Raw genomic sequence first — 25,397 nt, 5'->3', positions numbered from 1 at the left:
TATTTAACTGTGTGAACTTGAGCAATCATTCTACTTCTCTGGGCCTCTACCAGCTCACCTGTGAAATGAATTGGTTGTCTGGAAAATCCCCCAATCCTTCCAGCACCAAGATCGTGACTTCTGTGATGCGGTGAGCAGCTTGATCTTAACTGTCTCACGACTCATGAAAGGCTAAATAGCTTGAAATACTTTGGAGATAGAAGCTAGATTTTTGCTTTAAGGGATGAATTATACTTACTGATCCAAATTCAGCCCAGTAATATTTTATTTGAGACAGAGGAGATGGCATGATACAGGTCTACCATGTTCAGCAACAGTAGGAATAGGATTCTCCTAGTCAGACCCTCTGGATTTTGAGACTGGCTCTGTCATTTACTGGCAATATGACCTTGGAGAAGTCAATTAACTTCTCTGAACCTGAGTTCCTAACCTGATCAATGGCATGATAATATTTGCAATACTTATTCTCAGAGAAAAGGATCAAACGATATAAAGTACTTTAAAATCATGATGTAAGATAAAAACATGAGCTATTCTTGCCTTAATATTCCATAGATGCCAGTACAATATTTGCTAAATGACCTACCTATCTTCCTTTCTGGTCATAGATGTCCTGAATAATATCCTCTATGAAAATTATATACAAATCATAGTTGAAGTATGCAATAGTCTACTTACATCTATAAATGTCTTTGTATTGACTATGCCATTTTAATTCTTCAAAGAACATGATTTTTTTTTTTCATGCTTTCATACCTACATTGTATCAGTGGAAGAATACTCAACTGTGTATGTGATATTATTCATATACATATTCCCATCAATAATATACATTTCAACATATCCACACCTGAACATCCTGTTCAGTTCTTATCCATGTACTCCACATAAGTCAACCTCAAAGGATACAATAAAAATCCCTGGAGATTTCCTCAATTTCTCTTGAAATTACAATAATTGTGGAGAGAATAGGCTATTATTCCTCAATCTCACAACATGACCAACCCATCTTTTCTTTTTTGAGCTTACATTTCTTTGGTGATATCCTTTACTCCAGCTCTTTAGAGGTCCATATCTGTTACATGGGGAGCCTAATCATACCCATCACGCATCTCTCTATTGTCCTCTGAGTGATACTCATTTGTAATTCTTTGGAGCCATCCCTTAAAACCTTCATCTTTAGAAACAATACTACCCCTAAACCCTTCCCTCCCCCAAGAGAGTTAATTAACTTGGCTTTAGAACCTTACATTGGAATTAAGCTCTCCAGACTGTTGGGTTAATGAAAACTCATTCCAACCCATTAAATTTAGACAGCTCCCAGACTACTGCTTCACCTCTCATCTAATCACATATGCCCTACTCATTATAGACATTTTGCCATTTACCCTGCCAGCACATACAAAACTTACCCCATTGTACACCTCTTGCTCTAAGAAAACTATAAGGTAATTTCAGGTCTACTACAAAATCATAACAATCTACTGTCTTATAGTTTCTTTCACCATCCCACTGTATACCAAAATTCCCTCCCCTAAGTCATCTTATTGCATGGGACACATCTTACTGAAAGAGAAGTTTTAGGTCAACATTCAGTTCCTCCAAATGAAACGTTGATTTTTTTTTTAATTAACAAGCATTAAGCATGGTGGAATCCAGCATTCTCCACATCTATCAATCAGTCAATTGTGCAACAGTAAAGATGTGGCTTACTGTGGAACATCATTCATGAAAGTATGCCTGTTTCCTCTTAATACCGTCATTAAAAATGTCCTTGATGCACATGTACGATTTCTCTTTAAAACTGCATTAAATGTGAAAGCAGACATTTAGGCTGATAGTTGTAGATGCTTCCTTTGGAAACTATTTTTTTCAATATTCATAAGATACAAGATTTTTCCCATGCTTTTCCAGGTTTTCATTCCTTTAGATGCTTTATGAATTGACTCCTTAATTGCTTGAGAAATGTGACAACTCCAGCATTATCTTCCACAAAACACATGTGTTTTATGCAGTTAGGTGGTACAATGGACACTGTACTAGGCCTGGAGTAAGGAAGACCTCAATTCAAATTTGACCTCTGATACTTACTTGCTGTGTGACTCTGGACAAGTCATTTAACTTCTGTTTACCTCAGTTTTCTCAACTATAGATTGAGGATAGTAACAGCACCTACAGGGCTATTGTAAGGATCAAGTGAGATAATATTTGTAAAGTGCTCAGCACAGTGCCTGGCACATAATAGGAGCTAAATAAATGCTTATTCTCTTACAGTTGCTTTATTTGTTTTTGCTTTTCCTCTTTAGCTCTCCTCTACATGGGGCATCCAATGCCATAATAGTGAAATCCAAATGTGTCAGTGTTATTTTCTTTGATGGTGAAGAGTTTGTTATAAAATATTTTTCGACCTTTTTTTCTGTCTTTTTTCAAATCCTGTTTATGACACATGCTAGCTGTGTGACATCTCAGTGCCCTTTAGTAATTCTCAAACTAGAATATGTAGAAGAATTATTTTAGGTATCAGCATAGGGCATTTCAACACCAGAATCTCTACACATATGAAAATATAGGCCAGATGTTGTGGTAGGGGAAAAAGGGGAGGTTCTAAATTACAGGGGTGTTGTGAAACAAAAATAATGCATGCATATTAATGCAGAATGAATGTAAAGTGCTTTGTAATCCTTAAAACCTCATCATTATTACTGAGTTGTTTATCACTGCTGTAATGCAATCCTTTTATTCCCTGATTAACTATCATATTCTCTGTAGAAGCTGTTCCAAGCCCTCTATACCACTGTCACCCCCTTCTCCTAGCAATACTGACATTACTGGGAAAAAAAAAAAGATAGTCAAAGCCTTCCTTGTGAGCTCCCTCATCTTCCCCCTCATCTATATGCCTGAAAATCCCTGTAAAGAACAGATTCTTAACCTGGGGTCCAGAGACAACCAATAGGTCCATTATTTTTTAATTAGAATTACCTCCGTATAACTGGTTTCCTTTATAGTCCTATGTGTTTTATTTTATGCATTCAAAGGCATTATTCTCAGAAGGGGTATATAAACCTCATCAAACAACTAAAGTTGTTATTCTTCTCTGAGAAAGAAGTAGTCATGCTTACCTAGGCCAATCGTTCTACTTGTGTCCTGGATTTTAATGCCTCTGATGTTCTTCAAGCATTTGCTCAACTGATTATTCTCCTCATTTCTCATTTTTTTTTTTGTGGCTCTTTCCCTGTAAACTACAAACATGCCAATGTCTACCTCATCCTTTAAAAATAAAACATTTAGCCCTCTTACCCCTTTAGGATATTGCCCCACTTCTCTCCTCCCTTTTACGGACAAACTCCTTGAAACAGCAGTCTATATACTTGCTTCCTTTCATTTCCTCAAAATCCACTTCACTTCTCAAGCAATTATAATCTGGCTTACAGCCAAGTCACTTAACTGAAAGGGGCTCTCTATAAGGGTTAGTATCAATGACCTCTTATCTGAAAACCTAACAGCCTTTTCTTAATCATCATTCTCCTTGACCTCTACATAGCTTTTGACATTCTTAACTACCTCCTCCTCCTGAGCATCCTTCTTCTTTACTACTTTGGCATCCATCACATTGCCCTCTCCTGGTTCTCTTCCTACCTGCCTGGACATTCCTCAGTCTCACTGTTAGACCATTATTCATCACCCAGCTCTCCTGAAATTCTCTCCTGAGCCCTTTTCAACTTTCTTCCTTGGCAATCTCATGTGGTCGCATAGATTCAATCAACTTTATGCAGATCTCCCTCTCACACACAGACATATGTATGTATCTATGTAAGTATGTAGATGGGTAGATGGTATCACTGTAATCCTCCTATTCATAAAATGGCACCATGTGCAAAATAGTTACTTAATAAAAGTTTGTTAAATTGAACTGCTGAGCAGGAATCAGTAACCATGATAGAAACATTCTGCCAATATAACCATAGCTCTGAAGTATGAACATGTTATTATTGCTAATGTTATCAGAAACAAGGTATTAAGATCAAAGAAGATAATAACTGTCAGTAATAGTTTCCTGAGGCAATAGCATTTGAAATATTATTATTAGAAGCAAAGCATCAAGAACCACCAAGGAAGATGATAACTAGGTCAGTGACAATCCCGAGGCAAGATAATTTGATGTCTCACTCTACTAGGATTTAAATGTAGCCCAAGATATCAAAAAGTTTGCTTTTCCTATGACTGAAAAAGTCTGAACATGCTACATTCTATTTATTCAAACCTCAGAGCACCTATGTCCTTAATCCAAAATTGGGTTTCAATTCTATCCGTTTTACTTATATGAAGAAAAGTTAATATTCAAAAATGTTCTAAGTATTCATTACTTAAAGAGGAGTGATAACGCCTAATCTTTAGCACAACTTAAGACTTACGTACAATTTAATATGTTGTTTCAAGGCTTAGAAAATTACTAAAGTCATAGTACTATTAATGGAATCTGAGAATTAAAGATTAAATATCTCTTTAGCCATTAGACATTTGGGGGGGGTGTAAATGGATATAAGTTTGTATTAAACAAATTCCACTTCTTCCTTCAGCATGAAGGCTTAGGAAAGGAACTAGCAGAAGCACTGAAAGAAAATGCTCTACATCTATTAAAAAATAACTGGACTTGAAAATCTATAATAAGCTCTAAGCAGCAGTGTACTGTCCTTTGGAAACAAGTGTGATTTATTGGTTGACATATCAATTGTCAAGTAATCAGACAGTAAATTTTATTTAGATATCATGAACCTTGTGTTGTGGGAGCCAGGAGCAGACACATCAGATGGAAAGTGCAATTTGGGAAATTACATACAGAAACAAATCTATTATTACTTTCCTCTGCACATGTATTTAAGGGGGAAAAAAAATCTCAACTTCCCTCTCATCTCCTTGATAATTTTTTTTTGTTTAGAAATAATGATTCAATGGTCTACGTCCAGTGCAAAATAGAGGGTTTGTCAATGGACTTTGCTTTTATGTTGTTTTTGTCAATGGGCTTTGCTTCAGTAAAATAGAAAGCTGAAACACCATGTAAATTCATGTTTGGTTTATATCTCTCTCCTTTACCACAGTCTGTTCGGTGGAAGAAAAAAAAAGCTGACAATATAAAATATTCTCTGCCTCCAGTTAATCCTACAGAAATGATGCTTTTATTTGCATAAGAATATGGTACTAAATAAAGGAACATTTTGAATTCCCTTCGTCTTCCCAATCCCTAATCCTTAGCTAGTTCTCAGATGCAATAATTAATTTAGACTCATAGAATCACAGAATCTTAGTTGGATAGGCCTTTAGGGAGCATCTAGCCCAAGCAACTGCCTGAACAAGACTTTGATCTGCAACATACATGGCAAGTGTTCGTCTAGCACTTGCTTAAAGACCTCTGCCAAACAAGACAAGGGAACTAGAAAACAGGGTGGGGAGAAGAAAGGCTGCTTAGGAGGCAGAGCAGTCAGGAGAGTGATTTGAGCTAGAAGGGAAGTGAACGTGACTGGGGTCCCCTTAAGCAATGAAGACCTCAGCTGGGGACTAACCAATCAGACCATCAAAGGCACCAAAGCCAGCAAAGCTGCTGCGGTGGTAGGACAGTCCCAAGAGTGAGTTAAGCTATGAGACCAATAGAATAAGTTCCATCTCTGCTTCCATGTAAGATCCCTTTAAATATGTCAAGACAGTTACCATGTTGCTTTTCTACAGGTTTAGCAGTGCATCCCAGAATGTCCTGTTTATCCCCTATCATGTAGTTAGCTTCCATTAAAATGTTTCAATTTTAATCTATTTTCCAGTAATTCTGGCAGTTTCTTGGCTTGTCTGTAATAATCTGTCTTGACTACAGTCACATCCATGCTAGATAGGTGTAAAATTTTCAAAAAGATTTCTGGCTTTTCTTTTGCAAGCTGCAGGATTGAGAAAGCCAGTCGTTTTCTTCACTTGTGCATTAGAAGGACTGAGATGACTTCCAAATATCTGTACTTCTTGACAGGCTGCTCTCCTAAAAGGTTATAACAATGTTTCCCATAAAGCCATCAACCTCCCCAGGTCAGCAGATCAGCACAAACTGAATTTTTCTTCAGGTGGTCTTGAAAGACGGACAAGTTGAGTCATCTTCTCTAGCACCTGTCAACTTTTACTGATCCTCAACTGGGAAGCCCTTAACCATCTTGGTTGCTTTCCTTTAAATGCTACCTATATTATCAGTCATTCCCAAAATGTTGCTTCCCAAAACAAAAAATAAATTCCAGAAGTGGGCTGACCAGGAAAGGGACTATCACCTGCCTAGTCTGACATACTACACCCTAGTAGACAGCTAGGTAGCACAATAGACAGAGTTCTGACCATGCCACAAAGAAAAATCTACAATGCAGCGTCAGCCAATTACTAACTGTGGGACCCTGGACGAGGCATTTAATTTCTCTTAGCCTCAGTTTCCTATTCTTTAAAAGGAAAGTGCCTATCTTACAGGGGTTTTTGGAAGACCAAATGAGGTAACATACGTAAAGTGCTATGTAAAACATAAAATGATATATAAATGCTACTGTCAAGATATTAGGAGACATCCTGTTTTCCAGAGCTAAGGCCCAACAAGCAAGATGTGCTCTGAGCTTGGCATAATAACAATCCTTTGTGCCCACTCTCTGGATTTGATGGTCCAGACCTCGGGAAAGCACCAACAGGCCCAGACATGAAGCCTTGCTATGAATGGACTTTTTGTCACTAGACAACCTTGCCTCACTGTTGCTGTTGTGCTCACTACTGTTGCTATACTACATTGCTTGACTCTTTGTCCAACCACAAGTATATAAATCAAGGTTCTGCAACATTAAAGTAGGTCCCTCCACTTGGGACAGAGCTCTGGCACACGTGCCCTTGCTTGTAAGCTATTTACCTCACTTTAAAATTAAATTCCTGACTCTCCTGTCTCTAGCCTGCTTTATTCTGCTCCAGCTACCCACAGGTTAGAGGCTGGTTCAGTCCAGTTGACACTAGCTATTATTATTTTTGTTACTACTTCTTTTTCAGATGTTCACTAATCTTAAAAAAAAAAAAAGGACCTATTTAGGAATGGAAGTCAAACTAGTTGACTTGTAGCTTAAAGACCATTTTCTCTTCCCTTTTTTGAAAACCAAGACATGCAGCCTTCTCCAATGCTATGGTACTTCTATTCCACATGATCTTTCAAAGATAACTCGGCAATTATATCTGCCAAATTCTGCAGAATTCACATTGGTGGGATGAGAAATTCATCATTTATTGCTTATCTTGCATATTAACTCTTCATTAGCCATTTATGTTCTGTCCTCTATAAAAGGGTAATGTTTAACTGAGTTGATCACTTAATATCCTGATGTTTGATTAAAGTTAACTAACAAGATGTTACACCTTGATACTTAACCAGGTAATAATAGCTCTGTTGAATCAATCAATCAATCAAACGCTTTTAAATCAGGTCTAAAAAGTCCTTTATTAATTAAGACATCTCTGAAAGCTACTGGATGATACAGCTGTGGTGCTGAATAGAAGCATATGTATATGTGGATTGGCTGATAAGGTGGCATTGCTGTTTGTTACCTGCCCATTGCATTCTGCTAATGCATCAAGTAGGCTGGGGGAATTGGAGTGACCCTGATTTATCTCCAGTGCACTCAGTAATGCAGTTTTCTTTTGTATTCTTATATTTTAGGGATAATTTGATTTAAATTTCTCCCCAGAAACAACTAGCATATGTATTGCTATCCCTTCAAACACATTTTTCTACCTCAAACACTCCTAAAACTTCTACTATTTTACTTCAGCCACCCACAGGGATGGGACGTATCTTAGGTTTCAATATCCATACCTGCATCATGTACTTGATTTTGAATTCTGAAATTCCCATCTCTGGTAACAATCTCTTTTCTTCCTTTTCCCCCTCTGTTTTATGCCTCCTAAGTCAATGTACCATGCTTAGTATAATCTCTAGTCCTTCTATCTCTCCGTGTCCACACAGTCTATGATAGCTGCTTGTCTCACTTTACTTTCATAATCCTGACCCCACAGTTGATCAGTCCAATTCCAACACTGTCATTCAATGCCCTTCTTACTAATTTTCATCACTGGATCACCCCCATCTTATGACTCTTCTCAAATCATTCTTCTAAACTGTTGAATAACCAACCACTGGAGAAAGCCAAGAAACCTTCTCATTTGGCTCTAATTCAAAGTTATATTTTCTGATACCAAAGGGGATTTGGTGGCTGCCTGGCCATCCTTTTATTCTTCCTTTATTGAATCTTTCTTCCATTCTACTCCTCTCACCATTCCAAACCTCTTTTTTCCTCAACTATACTCCCTGCCCCCTAACAAATCACCCTCACTATACCCTCTCAAAAGAGACTGCTGCCTCCTACTTTACAGAGAAAAATCAAGCCCATTTATTATGAGCTGCCTCATCTCCCCTAGTCTATATCTTGAAACCCCTCTCCATCATTAGCCATCTTTTCCTCCCTACTCCAATCTCTGAAGTGGACCTTTTGTTTGCCAAGGCTAATCCAGCTAAATCATCAAAGAACCCTAGATTCAAAGCTATGAGGGAACTCTGAGGTCATTCTAGTATAGTCCCTAAACTTGACATATAAGGAAAATGACTCTTAGGTTAAGGGATTTAACCACTCTCACACAAGTAATATGTAGCAAAAGCAAGATAGAAAACCAGTTCCTATGACTATAAATGCAGAACCATTTTTGGTGCGCCACATTGGCCTTGTCCTCTTTTTCCCATGCCCTTCTGCTTCACCTCAGAGTCTGCCCCATCAATAAGCTCTTGAACATTTCTTATCCTTGATCTCTCCCTATTAGCTTATTATCTCCAGCCTACAAATATGTTCATTTCTATATTTTTAAAAAGCCTTTAATTGGCCATGTCATCCCCTTAAGCTATTTTCTAGTTCTCTCCTCCCCTTCCCTCACCAGCTAGGTTGTATAGTTTATAGAGCACTGGAATTGAAATCAAGAAAACCCAAAGCAAGTCACTTAACCACTGTCCACTTTAGTTTCCAAATCTGTAAAAAAAAAAAAAGGGAATAAAAGCATTGTATAGATAAAATGATATAATAATTTAGTGTTTTGCAAGCCTTAAAGTGCTATGTGAATACTAGCTATTACTGGAGTCTATTGCATATGACAAGTTATGTCCTATGTCTTAAACCCATACACAGTATCTAGATGACATCTCTTTTTCATAGTAAGTTATCTAATACTACATAATGTTTGGGTGAGAGACATCATTATTCTTGAGGAGTGAGAGTTGAAGAAGCTTCTCAGAGTGGGCTCCCCCTTAGTCTTGGACTGTATAGCAACACATGCGAGACACTCAGAAAAAGGTAATCATGCCTCCCAGAATCTAGAAACAGTCAGGCCAGGAAGGCTTGAGGCTATCTTGTCCCAAGGAGGAAGCAAGAACATGGTGATTGTGTATCATTTACTTGTAAAGTTATTCCTGTTATGTTAAGGTATTCCTAATTCCTTTAAATGAAATTGCTTTAACTCTTAACTGAGCTTACCCAACATATAACCCCTGTCTCGGTAGAGATGCTTGTGTTTTGATTCTAAGTTGGTATATCCTGATTCTTCAAATCACTAGTTGCGTACTGGATGCTTCTCTACTGCCTACAAACATGCCCACCTCTCTCCCAACCCCAATACACCCTCACTTATCTGTCCTTCCCCACTAGCTATTGTCCTTTATCTCTCCTCCATTTTATATCTAATCTACTGCCTCCATTTCCCTTCTTCTCACTCTTTTCTTAACTACTGCAGTCTGATTTCTGACTTCATTATCAACTAAAATTGCTCTCTCCAAAGTTACTAATGATCTCTTCACGCCAAATTTTAAGGCAACTTTCCAGTCCTTCTTCTTCTTGACTTCTCTGCAGCTGACACTGATTTCTCTCTATTCCTTACCTCTAACGTTTGGGAAACTACTCTCTCCTGGTTTCCCTTCTATCTGACCATGCCTTTCCTGTCTCTTTTGCTGGATCTTTATTCATATCACTAACAGTGGGGGTCCAACAAAGCTCTGTCCTGCCTCATCTCTTTTCCCTCAGTACTATTTCACTTAGTGATCTCAACAGCTTCTATGGTTTCAGTTATCATTTCTATGCAAATGACTCACAGATCTGCATGTCCAGCCCTGACATCTCTCCCAACTCGTCTTGCATTTCCAAAAATCTTTTGGACATATTAAACTGAATATCCTATAGATAGATTAAACCTCAATATTTTCAAAATTAGACTTGTCTTACGCTGCCCCAGATCCTCCACTCTTCTTAAATTCCATATTACTGTCAAAAAAAAAAAAAAAACCAACAAACAACTATTATCCCAGTAACTCAGGATCACAACTTAGGATGTGCTCGACTTTTCACTCTCGCTCCTTCTCTGCTATGTCCAATCAGTGGTCAAGTACTACCATTTATGCCTTCATAACATCTCTTATATATGCCCCCTCCTATCTTCTGATACTGCAATCACACTTTCACCATCTCATGTTTGAACTACTGTAGCAGCAAGATGTGATTTCCTTGCCTCAAGTCTCTCTTCACTATAATCCATCCTCTAGTCAACTTGTCAAATTTCTCTTCTGGCTGGACTGATCATATCATCCCTCTAGTCAATAAATCCAGGTAGTTCCTATCACTTCCAGGATCAAAATAACCTGGCCTGCATGACTTCCCAATCTCCTTCCCTCTTCCCTCTTCCCTCTCCTCCCCCTCCCCTAGACAGCATGCAGTCTGATATACACTCTACTTATATATTCATACCAAATATATTTTCACGTTAGTCATGATGTAATGAAGAATTAGAACCAATGGGAGGAACCACAAGAAAGAAACAAAACAAAATGACAAAAGAAAAGGAGAGCTAATAGCATCCTTCCACCTGCATTCAGACTCCAAAGTTCCTCCTCTGGATGTGGATGGCATTTTCCATCCTGAGTCTTTTGGAGTTGTCTAAGATCCTTGCACTGCTGAGAAGAGCTAAGTCTATCATCACCAAGTCATCTAAGTCAGTCATAGCAAAATGTGGCTGTTACTGTGTACAATGTTCTCCTGGTTCTGTTCATTTCAATTGGCATCAGTTCGTATTAAGTCTTTCCAGGTTTTTAAACAACATATTGTAGGATAATGGTTTTTAATCCATTCTGCTATTGCTTCCATTTTATGGGATAGTTTATCCCATTCACATTGACAGTTATGATTACTATCCATGTCTTTCTATCCATCCTATTCCCCATTCATGCTTTTCTCTCTCCTTTCTCCCTTTCCCTCCTCACAAGAGTTTAGCTTTCGACCACCACCTCCCTCAGTCTGCCATCTCTTCTGTTAACCCCCTCCCTCTTCTTCCCCTTTACCCTTACTATTTCTTCCTTCCTTCCCTTCTATTCACCCCTCCCTTTTCTTGCCCCTTTCCCCTCCTACTTCCTATAGGGTAAGTTAGATTTCTATACCTAAATGATTATGTTATCCCTTTTGAGCCAAATCTGATGAGAGTGAGGTTCAAACAATGCTCATCCCCCCCCCTTCTTTCCCTCTATTGTAATAGGTTTTTGTGTCTTTTCATGTGATGTTAATTTACCCTTATCTGCCTCCTCCTTTCCTCTTCTCCCAAAACCACTTAGACTTTTTTTATCATCACATCAAAGTCAACTTACACCCATGCCCTCTGTCTAGGGATACTCCTCTTAAATATCTAATAATGATACAGTTCTTAAGAGTTACAAGTGTCATCTTCCCATGCAGGGATGTAAATAGTTTGCCCTTATTAAAATAGGCTGTTGTTTTTTTTCTTTCCTGTTTATCTTTTTATGCTTCTCTTGAGCCTTGTATTTGAAGATCAAACTTTCTTTTGAGCTCTTGTCTTTTTTATCAGGAAGGTTTGGAAGTCCCCTATTTCATTGAATGTCTATCTCCTCCCCTGAAAGATTATGCTCATTTTTGCTGGGCAATTAATGCTTAGTTGTAATGCAAGTCCTTTGCCTTATGGAATACTGTATTCCACAACCTCTGATCTTTTAATGTAGAAGCTGCAAAGTCCTTAGTAATCCTGACTGTGGTTCCATGATATTTAAATTGTTTCTTTCTGGCTGTTTGCAATATTTGCTCTTTGACCTGGTAATTTTGGAATTTGGCTACAATATTCCTTGGCGTTTTCAATTTGGGATCTCTTTCAGGAGGTGACTGGTGGATTCTTTCGATGAATATTTTACCCTCTGCTTCTAGGACCTCAGGGTAGTTTTCCTTGATTATTTCCTGAAAGATGCTATCCAGGCTCTTTTTTTTCATCATGGTGTTCAGGTAGACCAATAATTTTTAAATTGCCTTTCGTGGATCTATTTCAAGGTCAGCTGTTTTTACCAATGAGGCATTTTACTTTTTCTTCTATTTTTTTCATTCTTTTGACTTTGTTTGACTGATTCTTGATCTTTCATAGAGTCATTACCTTCCACTTGCCCAATTCTAATTTTTAATGAATTGTTTCCTTCTATTAGATTTTGTACCTCCGTTTCCATTTAGCCCATTTTACTTTTTAAGGAGTTCTTTTCAGTGAGTTTTTGTCCCTCCTTTTTCATTTGCCCAATTCTACTTTTTAAGGAGTTGATTTCTTCAATGTACTTTTTTTCCCATTTGGCCAATTGTATTTTTTAAGAACTTGTTTTCTACAGTTAATTTTTGTCCTTCCTTTTCCAAGCTATTGACTCTCTCTTGTATACCTCTCATTTCCTTTACCATTTTTTCTTCTCCCTCTTTTATTTGACTTATAAAATCCTTCTTGAGCATTTCCAAAAAGGCTTTTTAGCTTCAGACCAGTGCATATTCCCCTTTGAGGTTTTGGATGTGGTATATTGACAATGCTGTCCTCTTCTGAATTTGTGCCTTAAATCTTCCCTGTCACCATAATAACAATCTGTGGTACTGTCTGTTTCTGCTTTCTGCTCATGGTGTTTGCATATTTCCTGGCTTTTGAAGTTGAGCTGTCCTGCTGGAACACAGGGGGCACTGACCCAATCTTCTTGTGCTGAGTGCTGGGGACCTGGTCACTGGCTTTGTGTGCTGGGACCACAAGTGCTGGCAGCTGGAGGCTGTAGGGGTGTGGCAGCTTACCTGGTGTCGAGCTTTTGTCAGCAGCACTGGAGCTCTCAGGGTAGGGATAGGGGTCTAGCCCACGGAGGACATTGGCTCACTTTGGCTTTTTTATAGCACTCAAATGTGTGACTGCTAGAGGATGTCTGCCAGCCTCTGAAGCCTGCTGAAGCACTGAGAGATTTGGCTGCTGGAGAACACCGGCCCACATGGTGGTTTTCTGAGCTGGTGTTCACCAGTTCCTCTACTTATGCTGAGACACTTGGAGGATCCTGGTGTTGATGCTTTGCCTGAGCCATCACCCTGGGGCTCAGGACGTCCCCCTGGTTTGCTGAGATGGGGCTTGCTGGGGTGCTTCCTGTGCTGTACTGTTCCCCCTTCCCCAGAGGGAGAGGAGCCCTTCCCATAAATCCCCTAAGTTTCCTGGGCTACAAGACCACTATACTCTTTCTTTTGGCTCAGCTGTTCCAGGGTTTTTCCTAAGGTGATATTTCATAGGATTTCAGAGGTCAATAAGGGAGGGTGAGAACGACTTACTTCTTACACCACCATCTTGACTCCCAGACCAGAAGTCTCCCATCCATCTCTCTCTCTCTCTCTCTCTCTCTCTCTCTCTCTCTCTCTCTCTCTCTCTCTCTCTCTCTCTCTCTCTCTCTCTCTCTCTCTCTCTCACTACTGTAGAATACAATAGGACTATCACCTTTCTATTCCTGGAAGTTCTATCTCTTTTAATACAACTTAGTACTTCTCAGGACATTAGCTACCCAACATGCCCCCTTCCCATATTGTACAGGTGGTGAGACTGATTTTTTTTCTGCACTCAAAAGCAAGAATTTACATTTATCCTTATTCAATTTCAGCTTAGATTCAGTCAACTGCTCTAGCCCATCAAGATCTTTTTTTGGATCCTCATTCTGCTGACCAGCTTTGTATTCTCTACAAATCTGATGAGACTACCCTCTCTGCCTTTATTCAAGTCATCAATAAAAATGAAGATTGCTGGGGAGGGGGTATTACACTAGACTTCCTGCCACATGGATCAGGTCTTGCCTGGCTAATCTCATTTCCTTTTTTGACAGAATTACTGAAACCGGCAGAAGAAAGAAATGCTGTGAACACAGTTCAACATTTACTCTTGGAGTGTGGCCTTTCAATAAGTTCTGTAACCATTTGGTTGTATTAGTATCTTATCCGTGACTTTCCATTTTCCCCATATGAATTGTATGAGGCACACTGTAAAAGTTTTACTGAACTAGAGGTGAACTATGTCCACAGCATTTCTTTCTTCTACTGGTTTCAGTAATTCTGTCAAAAAAGGAAATGAGATAGCCAGGCAATACCTATTCATGATGAAGCCATGATGGCATCCATCTTCCCATTCTACATATTTAACCTCCACCTCCTTAACGATTCATTCTAGAATTTTCACAGGCATCACATTCAAGCTCAATGACCTATATTTTTTCCATACTCTGTTCTCTTCACTCTTTGAAAACTGGGGCAACATTCACCCTTCTCCTATGTTGTAATGTCTTTCCCATTTTTCCGTGATATTTCAAATGCTACTGTCAGTGGCTCAGCAATCACATCTTCCAGTTTTCTCAGTACCTGAGAACATAGTTCAACTGGGCCAGGTGTCTTGAATTTATCAAAAGCCACTTGGAGCTCTCTTACTATCCTGTTAATGACTTTTTATTGTCATTTCCAGGGCAAAGGTCTCTCTCCTTGGCAGATAAAACAGAAGCAAAACAAGAATTAAGTAGTTCTTTCTTTTATCCATTATTGGTTGTCATCTCATTCATTCTAATCCATGTTCCCATTCCTTTTTCGATCTTCCTTTTCTTCCTAACATAGCTTTAAAAACCTACTTGCTGCTAGCCTCAGCTCATCCTGAGCTTTCACATTACAGATATGTTTTTTACAGCACTATGCCACATTATTAAATTCACCTTCCTCTGTTATCTGGCCTTGTTTTCATCTTTTGTACATTTCTCTTTTAAATCTAATATAATTGGCAATTTCCCTGTGTAGATACATTAGTCCCTTCAGACAAATATTTTTCCTCCATCTTTCCTGGAATTACTTCTCTGTATGTCTTCAGAATTTCCTTCCTGACTATTTCCCATCCCATATGGTATGACTTCCCCATTATCACTTTACTCCATATTATCCTTACCTATATTTCCTCTGAACCTGGTAAAATCTGCTTTCCCCAAATCTTGAGAGCATGTCAGACTGTTCCCAGATTTTCTTTCCTTCTCCATCACAAAATAGGAGGCAGGGATCATTTTTTTCTATAGGGTGTCCCAAATTCCCATACTAGCAACTAGTTCCTCCCAATTAGTAAGAATCATCAGATCTAGAAGAGTATTCCCTTGTTGATTCTTCTATTTGTTGGTTAACATTATATTAGAAACTATGTTCCCTCTTATTCATGAACTGTGGTTATTTTTATATAAATACTTGAAGTGATGGATTTTGCTACTGGACCCCTTCTTAGAGTTTACCTCCTGTGGGCTCCAGGAAATTTAAATATTATTATTCATTCTTTGTGTCTACTCTCCATAGTATCTAACTTTGGGGCTACACAGATGGTCTTATCCCAGCCTTCTGCTTTTTTTAAAATATAGTTTAAAGCCCTTTTGATAATATTTGCAATACACTTGGCTAAGACATTCTTCCCAGCCATAGTGAAGTATATACCATTTCTTACTAGGAATCTGCCATCCCTGTACTTTAAATCCAAAACTTCAAGTCCCATTACCATATTACTTCCTTAGCCAGCTGTTTACTTCTTAAATTAAACTTTGTTTTCTGTATCCCTTACTTTTAATCATCAAAGAGGAAAAGAAAACATTTCCCCCTGTGATGTTCAGTTTCCTGCCCAGGACTTCATAATCACTGTCAATACTTTTTCAGTTCCTTCTGGTACTATCATTTGTACCCATATAAATTACCAGAAGTGGTAAGTGTAATTGGTTGTAATTGATTTTGATAACACTTGAGACGTTATCTGTTAGAACTGTGGGGATAAAAATTATCTAACCTACAATAAGAGAAATTGAGGCAGAGTTCTGAGCCAATAGCACTTTATTAAAGGGTCTATGGTCCCCTCTAATGAAGTGGACCTGAGATCTTCACAATCTGAGTTGCCCCCTCCTTTTAGGGCCTTATTTTTATAGTCTGATATCTAAATATTCAAGAACAGCTATACCAGATACAGAATAATTTCAATGGCCGACATATGATGCATAGACTAAAATAGGCAAAACAGTATATCAGCAGGGTCTTGAGTTGGGCAAAGCAAGGAATATCTCCACTGACTAGGTGGTCATGAGGTGGTCATAAGAAGGTCACAAGAAGGTCACAAGATGGGCACCTGCTCAGAGAATGATCTGGAGGCACAAAAATAATTTTAGTAGACTTTCCAAGTAGTTAAGGCACCTTTGTCACACTGGACTTGGTTAACACAAGAAAAACAATGGATGGCCTCCATCCAGCTTCCCACATTTACACAAGTGATCTTACCATCTGCAGCTCACAGCTCTGAGGCCAAATACGCAGAACACAGAACTCAGAATCTTATCAAATTGATTGATTCTGATTGGAATGGAGTAGAGGTCTTCAATGAATCAACTTCCTCATTACATGTGCCTAGGAAAACAACAGACCTCACTACTACTGCTAATAAGTCAAGAAAAATGTCCCCTACCTCTCAGAGGAGAATCACCAACTAATGCTACCCTTTCTTCTTTCTCTAATCCAAATTAGATAATTGCTCATAATAATATTTGTGGCTATATTATATAATTCCTTGAAGAACAAGAAGCTTCTCCCACCTCAGAGCATCCAGATCTTGAACAGCCTAAAATCTGTTTTCTAAGTTCCAATGCCCTTTTCCCTCTCCTTCCCTTTCTTCTCTGTATAATATTCTTTCACTTTCTAACACCCTTATAAGGATGTATAAGTATATATAATGTATAAGGAACAAAATATCTGAATTGAGAATGGAAGAAGCAAAATATTTTAAGTCATTTTTTTTTTAGAATAGTCCTCAAAAGAAAATGTAGGATTACTGGAAGAAAAAGTAAGAAAGGTTTAAAAAAAAATGCAGTTTTCTAAGAAGAGTTGAATTAGCAGGAAAGGAACTGACATTAAAAGGTAATGTCCCATGCATCCCTGAAAAAATTTGTTTGCTAATATTTCAATAACAATTAAAATATGAAACTCTACAAATTACTAAGAAAGCAAAGCAAGATTCAGGTTTTTTAATAAAGAGATTAGATTTCTTATCTTAATAGTTCTAAGTAGAGGTATGATTAAGAATTATAATTCTCTAAAATTACAAAGGGAAATGAGGCTGTTTTATGATGAAATTATTAATATTCACAACTTTTAAAACTCAGTAATCCTCACACACAAATTGTTAGGTTTCATTTAATATATAAGTTGTGACAAGATGGCTTCCAAAATAATGAAATGTCTTAAATAAGAACAAGAAGAGGTTAATCGTTAATTAGGGAGCTGAAGAATGGGTTATAAAAGGGCAACTGTTAAAATTGTTACATGTGTTAATGGTTTGGCTATTGGGCTTAAAAATCATCAAGGTCTAGATAGGGGAATAAGGTGAAGAATAGTCAATTTCTATTTTAAAATCCACATACATTAAACTTAAGAGTGACAAGATAGTGTTTACAATATTATTCCTTCAGGGAAAATGTATGCAATTTATTCCCTACAAATTATTTATTGGTTTTAAATAGTAATTTCCTTTGGGAACCTTGATTAAAATGTATAATTTAGATACATGGACACAAAGATGGCTATATGAACCTAATCACTGCTAAAAGATTTTTCCAAACCATTTCCTTCTGTTCCATTTCCTCAAAAGATGTGATTAACCACCAGTTCTATTCATTTCATAATCAGGCTATAGAATTAAAGCTTGTCACTTGGAAAATAACAACAAAATTCTTTGAGGAAATGAGCTTGCAGCTTCACGTGAGCAGATACTTTTACACAATCAGCAGTGGTACATCACCTTATATTTATTTTTTACTCTCTTTTGTAAGGAAACAAGGGCTTTTGGATTAAAAATACACAATACTGAATTTAACTAACAAAGAAAAGGCCTTACAAAAACTTTAACACAGAGAATCTCAAAAACAAGTTACTTCACTTACCTCATAATAGCTTCGAACTGCATTACAAAATGCTTCATCTGCTACGATTTGGGTTTCCCCATTAAGGAAGGCCAGAAATCGTTCTTTTAATATCTGCAACTGTTGTTTATTAAGCTGTAAAAATGACAGAAGATTGGGAGAAAGTTAGCTGCTAAAGCCCAATGTAAAGACATGTAAATGGTTTACTATAGGATAAATTTTACAAAAAGAATAACAATGTCATGTAGAAGTTTACAAAGGAAAATAAAAATTTCCTGATTATTTTGTCCATTTTTTCTGGTTCAATTTAAAATACTTATATTACCACCATAAAATCATTTTATAATACACAAGTACCTCTGAAATATAACTACTTCAGGGTCTTGTCATAGTATCTCTTCTATCTCCAAAATTCTGAAAAGGCCAATTTTTATATTCTGAATTTATAATGTTTATAGGTCACCAGATATAGCAAAATATCAAATGATTATTAATGAGATTAAATCTAAAATGAGGTTTTTAATATTTTGCTACCTGGAGTTCCATGACATACCATTTTCAAGCTTGAATGGATTTAAGATTCTTGAAGCAATGGACTGACTTGCTATTCTGAGATTCTCTAGATCACATCCTTTTGATTACTTTGAGTACAATACGCAAATATCAAATGAGGAATAATAAAATATAACCAAAATTATTTTCAAAGATCTGGCATCACGATGTGGAAATGAACACTGAAGTATGAATCAAACTAGCTGGAGTTTAAGTTTTCATTTGCCTTGGGGAAGAAGTTGGACTTTGGTTTCCTCACATGTAAAATGAGGAAATTATACTATCTAATTTCAATGATCCCATCTAATATGAACATTCTATGATCCTATAGTAATCAGCCATGGACAACTACAAGCTGAATTTGGGTAAGGAGTTGCACTACAGACAATAAAGCAAGTGTTGGAATGCATAAGGGGGAAAATAAAAAAAAAAATTCCATCATAGGCTCTATTACCAGAAAGAAATATGGTGAGTCTTGAGATAGCTACAAAGATGATAAAAAGTTTGGAAAATAAAACATATGTGAAAAAGCTAAGGGAAGCTGCATGAATTAGCCTAGGAAAGATGACTACACAAAATCAACTGAAATCTATGTTCAAAAATCATATTAAAATTCTATTCAAATATGATCCGTATTATGGGACATGATTTCTTTAACAAGATGCATTTCTAAAGAAACTTGACAGAGAAGGCAGTTTATAAAGAAGGTGTTGCTAGTAGCAACAGGCTGATTTAAAAAGTGCCCTATTCCATACAGATCAGTTTAAACAAGCTCTAGGCTGAGCAGAGAAGAAAGAGCTATTTCACTCTTCTACTAAAGTTAGTTCACGATTTTTTTTTGAGATGGGGAGAGAAGAAGATACTTTTATTGCCTCTGTGACATCACATTGTACATTTTTCCCCCTCCCTCTTAAAGAAGAAAGGGCTTTGGTACTAGAAAGGCAAACCTATCTTTCTTTAATTCAAGCAAACTAATAAAGAGTACAAATTATCTGTTGTCAAGATAGACAGATGATAACTATATGTTCAGGGATAAATAGATTACGTTACTTTGATGTAAAACTGATCTAGTTAAGACAAGACCATCAAGACAGATTTTTGGTTCTGTCTTCATACTCAAAGTCAGTTAAAAGTAGAAATGTTAAATATGCGTGATAAATGGTGAATCAGATTAATAAAATTAACTCAGTGAATTAGAGTGATAAAATTTTAGAGCCAGAAGGGCCATTTTACAAATTAGGGAATTGATGTCCAATTTAATCCAAACTAATCTCAATCTGTCATGCATTTATTAAGCACTTAAAGTGTACAAAACACTTCTAAAACTGTGAAACTACCAAATCTGAATAAGACTCAGTTCTTGCCTTCATTATATTGTGCAATATATTCTTAATTGGTAATATTCTGTAACCCATTCATTCCCATGATAAGTCTCTCAATTTTCCTTTAAGTGACCCTCAATTTTGATTTTTTGGACAGTGATGATTATTCACTCAAAGAGTAATTCTCTATAGATGGTGGGTTCCCCAAGATGACCCTTTTTTAAATTAATTTATTTTGATTTATCAACAATCACATTCATATGCTTTTGAGTTTAAATTTTTCTCCCCCTTTCTCCCCACCACCCTCCCCAAGATGGCGCACAATCTGATATATGATATATGGATATATAGATACATATAGATATATATTCTTATTAAACATATTTTCAGATTAGTGATGTTGTAACAATTAGAACCAAAAGGAGAAACCACCAGAAAGAGGAAACAAAACTCAACAGAAGAGAAAAAAAATAGCAAACATTATGCTTCGATCTGCATTCAAATTCCATAGTTCTTTCTTTGTATGTGGATAGCATTTTCCATCACAAGGCCTTTGGAGATGTCTTAGATCCTTGTATTGCTGGGAAGGGTTAAGTTTATCAATATTCGTCATCGTACAACATGGCTGTCATTGTGCACAATGTTCTCTTGGCTCTGCTCACTTCACTCAGAGTCAGACCATACATGTCTTTCCACATTTTTCTGAAGTCAGCCTGTTCATCATTTCTTATAGCACAACAGTATTCCATTACATTCATATGCTACAATTTGGTCAGCCATTCCCCACTGATGGGCATCCTCTCAATTTCCAATTCTTTGCCACCACAAAAAGAGCTGCTATGAATATTTTTGTACATGGGGGTCCTTTTCCCATTTGTACGATCTCTTTGGGATACAGCCCTAGAAGTGCTATTGCTAGGTCAAAGGGTATGCACATTTTTATAGCCCTTTGGGCATGGTTCCAAATTGCTCTCCAAAATGGTTGGATCATTTCACAACTCCACCAACAATGCATTAGTGTTCCAATTTTCCCACATCTTCTCCAACATTTATCATTTTCCTCTTCTGTCATGTTGGCCAATCTGATAGGTGTGATGTGGTACCTCAGACTTGTTTTGATTTGCATTTCTCTAATCAATAGTGATTTAGAGCATTTTTTCATATGACTATAGATGGCTTTAATCTCTTCACATGAGAACTGCCTGTTCATATCTTTTGACCATTTATCAATTGGGGAATGACTTGTATTCTTATAAATTTGACTTAATTCTCTATATATTTTAGAAATGAGGCCCTTATCAGGGAGACTGGTTGTAAAAAATTCTTTCCCAATTTTCTACCTTCCTTCTAATCTTAGTTGCATTGGCTTTGTTTGTGCAAAAACTTTTCAATTTAATGTAATCAAAGTTATCCATTTTGCTTCTTGTAATGTTCTCTATCACCTTTTTGGTCATGAATTCTTTTGTTCTCCACAGATCTGATAGGCAAACTACTCCTTGCTCTCCCAGTTTGCTTATAGTATCAGCCTTTATATCTAATCATGAACCCATTTTGACTTTATTTTGGTATATGGTGTGAGATTTGTCTATGCCTAGTTTCTGCCATACTCTTTTCCAGTTTTCCCAGCAGTTTTTTCAAAGAGTGGGTTCTTATCCCAGAAGCTGGGGTCTTTGGGTTTATCAAATAATAGATTACTATAGTCATTGACTACTGTGTCTTGCATATTTAACCTATTCCACTGATCCACCCCTATTTCTTAGCCAGTATAAGCAGTTTTGATGATTGCTGCTTTATAATACAATTTAAGATCTGGAATGGCTAGGCCACCTTCCCCTGCATTTCTTTTCATTAGTTCCTTGATATTCTGGACTTTTGTTCTTCCAAATGAATCTTGTTATTATTTTTTCTAACTCTATAAAATATTTTTGGTAGTTTGATTGGTATGGCACTGAATAAGTAAATTAGCTTAGGTAGGATTGTCATTTTTATTATATTAGCTCGGCCTACCCATGAGCAACTGATGTTTTTCCAATTATTTAGATCTGATTTTATTTGTGTGAAAAGTGTTTTGTAATTGTGTTCATAGAGTTCCTGGGTTTGTTTTGGGAGGTAGACTCCTAAATATTTTCTAATGTCTACAGTAAATTTAAATGGAATTTCCCTTTCTATCTCTTGCTGTTGGGCTTTGTTGGTAATATATAGAAATGCTGATGATTTATGTGGGTTTATTTTATAGCCTGCAACTTTGCTAAAGTTGTTTATTATTTCAAGTAGTTTTTTACTTGATTCTCTAGGATTCTCTAAGTATATCATCATGTCATCTGCAAAGAGTGATAGCTTTGTTTTTTCTTTGCCTATTCTAATACCTTCAATTTCTTTTTCTTCTCTTATTGCTAAAGCTAACATTTCCAGTACGATACTGAACAACAGTGGTGATAATGGACATCCTTGTTTCACCCCCGATCTTACTGGAAATGCTTCTAGCTTGTCCCTGTTATATATAATGCTTGCTGAAGGTTTTAGATAGATGCTATTTATTATTTTAAGGAAGACTCCATTTATACCTATGCTCTCTAGTGTTTTTAATAGGAATGGGTGTTGTATTTTGTCAAAAGCTTTTTCTGCCTCTATTGAGATGATCATGTGCTTTTTACCAAGATGATCCTTTTTGAAAATAACACTGCACTGGTTTATCTAGTCTTGGACTACTGGTTCTATTCTCCACTTCTGCAAAGGACCTGCAATATCCTCAATGTGGATTTTCACTTCAATGATGTAGGTCAGGATTTATTTTTGTCTGTACATTCTCTGACTCTCTGTGTCAATATTCTACCATAAGTTCACTATAGAGTCTGTTCAATGCCCTAAGAGCCACCCTCACACTTCCTTCACATCCAAATGATACTAAGCGAACATTCAGTCTCTCCATCACATATCACTTTTGTCACATGACCAACCCATCTTCTTTTTCAATCACACATTTCTTTGATGATGTACTTTACATCCCTTCTACAAAATACTTGTTTGTACTGTGTTACATCCTATGCATGTCCATTGTACACCTCAACTTTGCTCTTTAGATTTTTTTTATTCCTCACATTTTTCATTCAATTGTGTGATGGTAATGATATAGTCTATTGTGGAATATCATTTGCAAAAGTCCTCCTGTTCTCTTCTCATATTTTCACCAAGGCTACTTTCAAAGATGTATAAATTAATCTAAAAAAACCTTAATATAGATGGAATATTAGGTTTACTAATCAGTAGTTAAGGGTGTTCTCTAATTCACCATTTTTAATAATGTCACATTTTTTATGTCTTTGATATCTTCCCCTCTCTCAGGTACTTTGAGAACTGACCCCTCAACTCCTCAAAATTGTGTAATCTGCTTCACAGAACTTCTCTCTGTATGTTTAATTGGTCAAGTCAAACTGCTTTTGCTACCTTTGTTTTCTCATGGGACATTTGTACTTTCTCTGTAAGTTAATTTCCAGGATTTTAATAGCAGAGTACAAATATAGCAGCTCCCCTATCATTGATGGCAAAAAGAGTTTGATATAGAAGTCTGACTATATTTTTCAATATTGTGTCCATCTATTGTTCTTTTAATAGCATCCTTGAATGTCTATGGGATGATTTTGCTTAGTTGAGTTTCTTGCAGGGGTATGCTAGACTAAACTTAAATTTTCACTGTGAACATTTATACTTCAAAATCAGCAATGCTATAAATCAGGGCTTGATTTATTATTTTGCTGATTGACTAGCCTTAAGACTGTGATAGGAAAATATGTTAATAATGAAGAATAAACTTAAAAGTATATCATATATACATTTTTCAGAGCGTGGGTTTTTAAATATTTACCAGCACACCCCCACTTTCTTCCTAAAACTTCTTTAAACTGTATTTTCTTATTATCTGTTCCCACTATTCCATGAGATGATATTCTTCTGCCCAAGGCAAAGGTATTGCAAAGCCCAAAAATTCACAAAAGAAAGAGTCAATAAAAAAAAAAGTAGTCAGATATCCATACACAAATATACAAAGCAAAAGTAACAAGCAAGGTAAACTAGAAATTCTTTAACCTCATAACAGTTACCAAAACTTTGTAAAATAGAATTTATTATGGTATTAATGACAGTGTGACTGGAACAGGGGATCAAGTGTATGAACTTTTCATAAAAATTATTTGCCAAAATAAATTGTATTATATTCCCTGGGAATCTTTGAAATTGGCAAAAGTCATGGCCTGTTCAAATAAATTCACCAAAAACTCATTCAGGTTACTTTGTTATTATCCTTTCTGGAGACAAAGCAATGATCAGTTGACCTCTAAATATTGCTTCTAGGTAATCTGAAGACTTGACTGAATAGCTTTAAGTGACATATTCATTCTTTAAAACAATTCCCCTTTCCTCTATAGAAGAAAACATTTTCAGTTATTATTTTATATCAGTTAACAAGATTTCTAACCTTTATTCACTTACTTCAAAGCTTTAATACTTAAAACTAAGATATTTTGAACATTAATTATTACTCTTTAAATATTAATCTATTTAATTATAACCTAGACCATATCTCTACATCTTCTAAACAGAATCAGAATAATTTACTTGGTCAAAAGTTTTACTAAAATCTAAGTAGGCTGTCTCTCTGTCACATTGCCATCATTCGCCAATCTAATAATCCTGTCAACAAGGTTAGTTTGGCATGAATTGTTAATAATAAAGAAAGGCAGGTTTTCTTTGAACATCACCTCCTTTTGTAGATGTTTATTAGTTATCCTTTTAATGGGTTCTAGCCAAGTTCAATAATTTGCAGATTTAACTGTCTTTTCTTAAAAATCAGAGTACCATTTGCAATTATCTCATCCTATGGCATCTCTCTAGTTTTCCAAAAAGTTTCAAAGATCATTAACAAATGACTTAATCATACACACAAATTCATTAACTTTGTTAGGGTGTAATTCTTTTGGATGATGGATGACTTGTTCTGACAAAATCAGGCATCAACTCCCAACATAGCCATTATTGTTCTACCTTTTCAAGTAAAAAAGAAAAATCTTTTTATGGCAGGGAAAACAAGCAAAATTAGAGCGTACCAGCTCATTCTTTTATCCATCATCAGTTAAAATAATTTCATATACCTGTGCAGCAGTCCTATCACTTCTCTGGCCTTCCTATTTTGCCCTAATATAGCTTTCTGTCATTCTTAACTTCCC

General features: G+C 36.6%; 1 protein-coding gene across 11 annotated transcripts in view; it reads right to left on the bottom strand.

Annotated features, from left to right (window-relative positions):
* CADPS2 (calcium dependent secretion activator 2) overlaps window positions 1–25,397 on the bottom strand; it is a 708,547-nt gene that overhangs the window by 557,324 nt on the left and 125,826 nt on the right. For all 11 annotated transcript variants that reach the window (XM_078154013.1, XM_078153999.1, XM_078154004.1 and 8 more), the window contains exon 2: window positions 18,326–18,439. In XM_078154013.1, coding sequence (XP_078010139.1) covers window positions 18,326–18,439 — 114 coding nt within the window. The remainder of the gene's footprint in view (window positions 1–18,325; window positions 18,440–25,397) is intronic.

The sequence above is a fragment of the Phascolarctos cinereus genome, unplaced genomic scaffold (genome assembly GCF_003287225.1).
Source record: "Phascolarctos cinereus isolate Bilbo 61053 unplaced genomic scaffold, phaCin_HiC Scaffold_1;HRSCAF=81, whole genome shotgun sequence".
Classification (NCBI taxonomy): Eukaryota; Metazoa; Chordata; class Mammalia; order Diprotodontia; family Phascolarctidae; genus Phascolarctos; species Phascolarctos cinereus.
The sequence above is the reverse complement of the archived record's forward strand: the minus strand, read 5'-3'. Positions and strand labels throughout refer to the sequence as shown.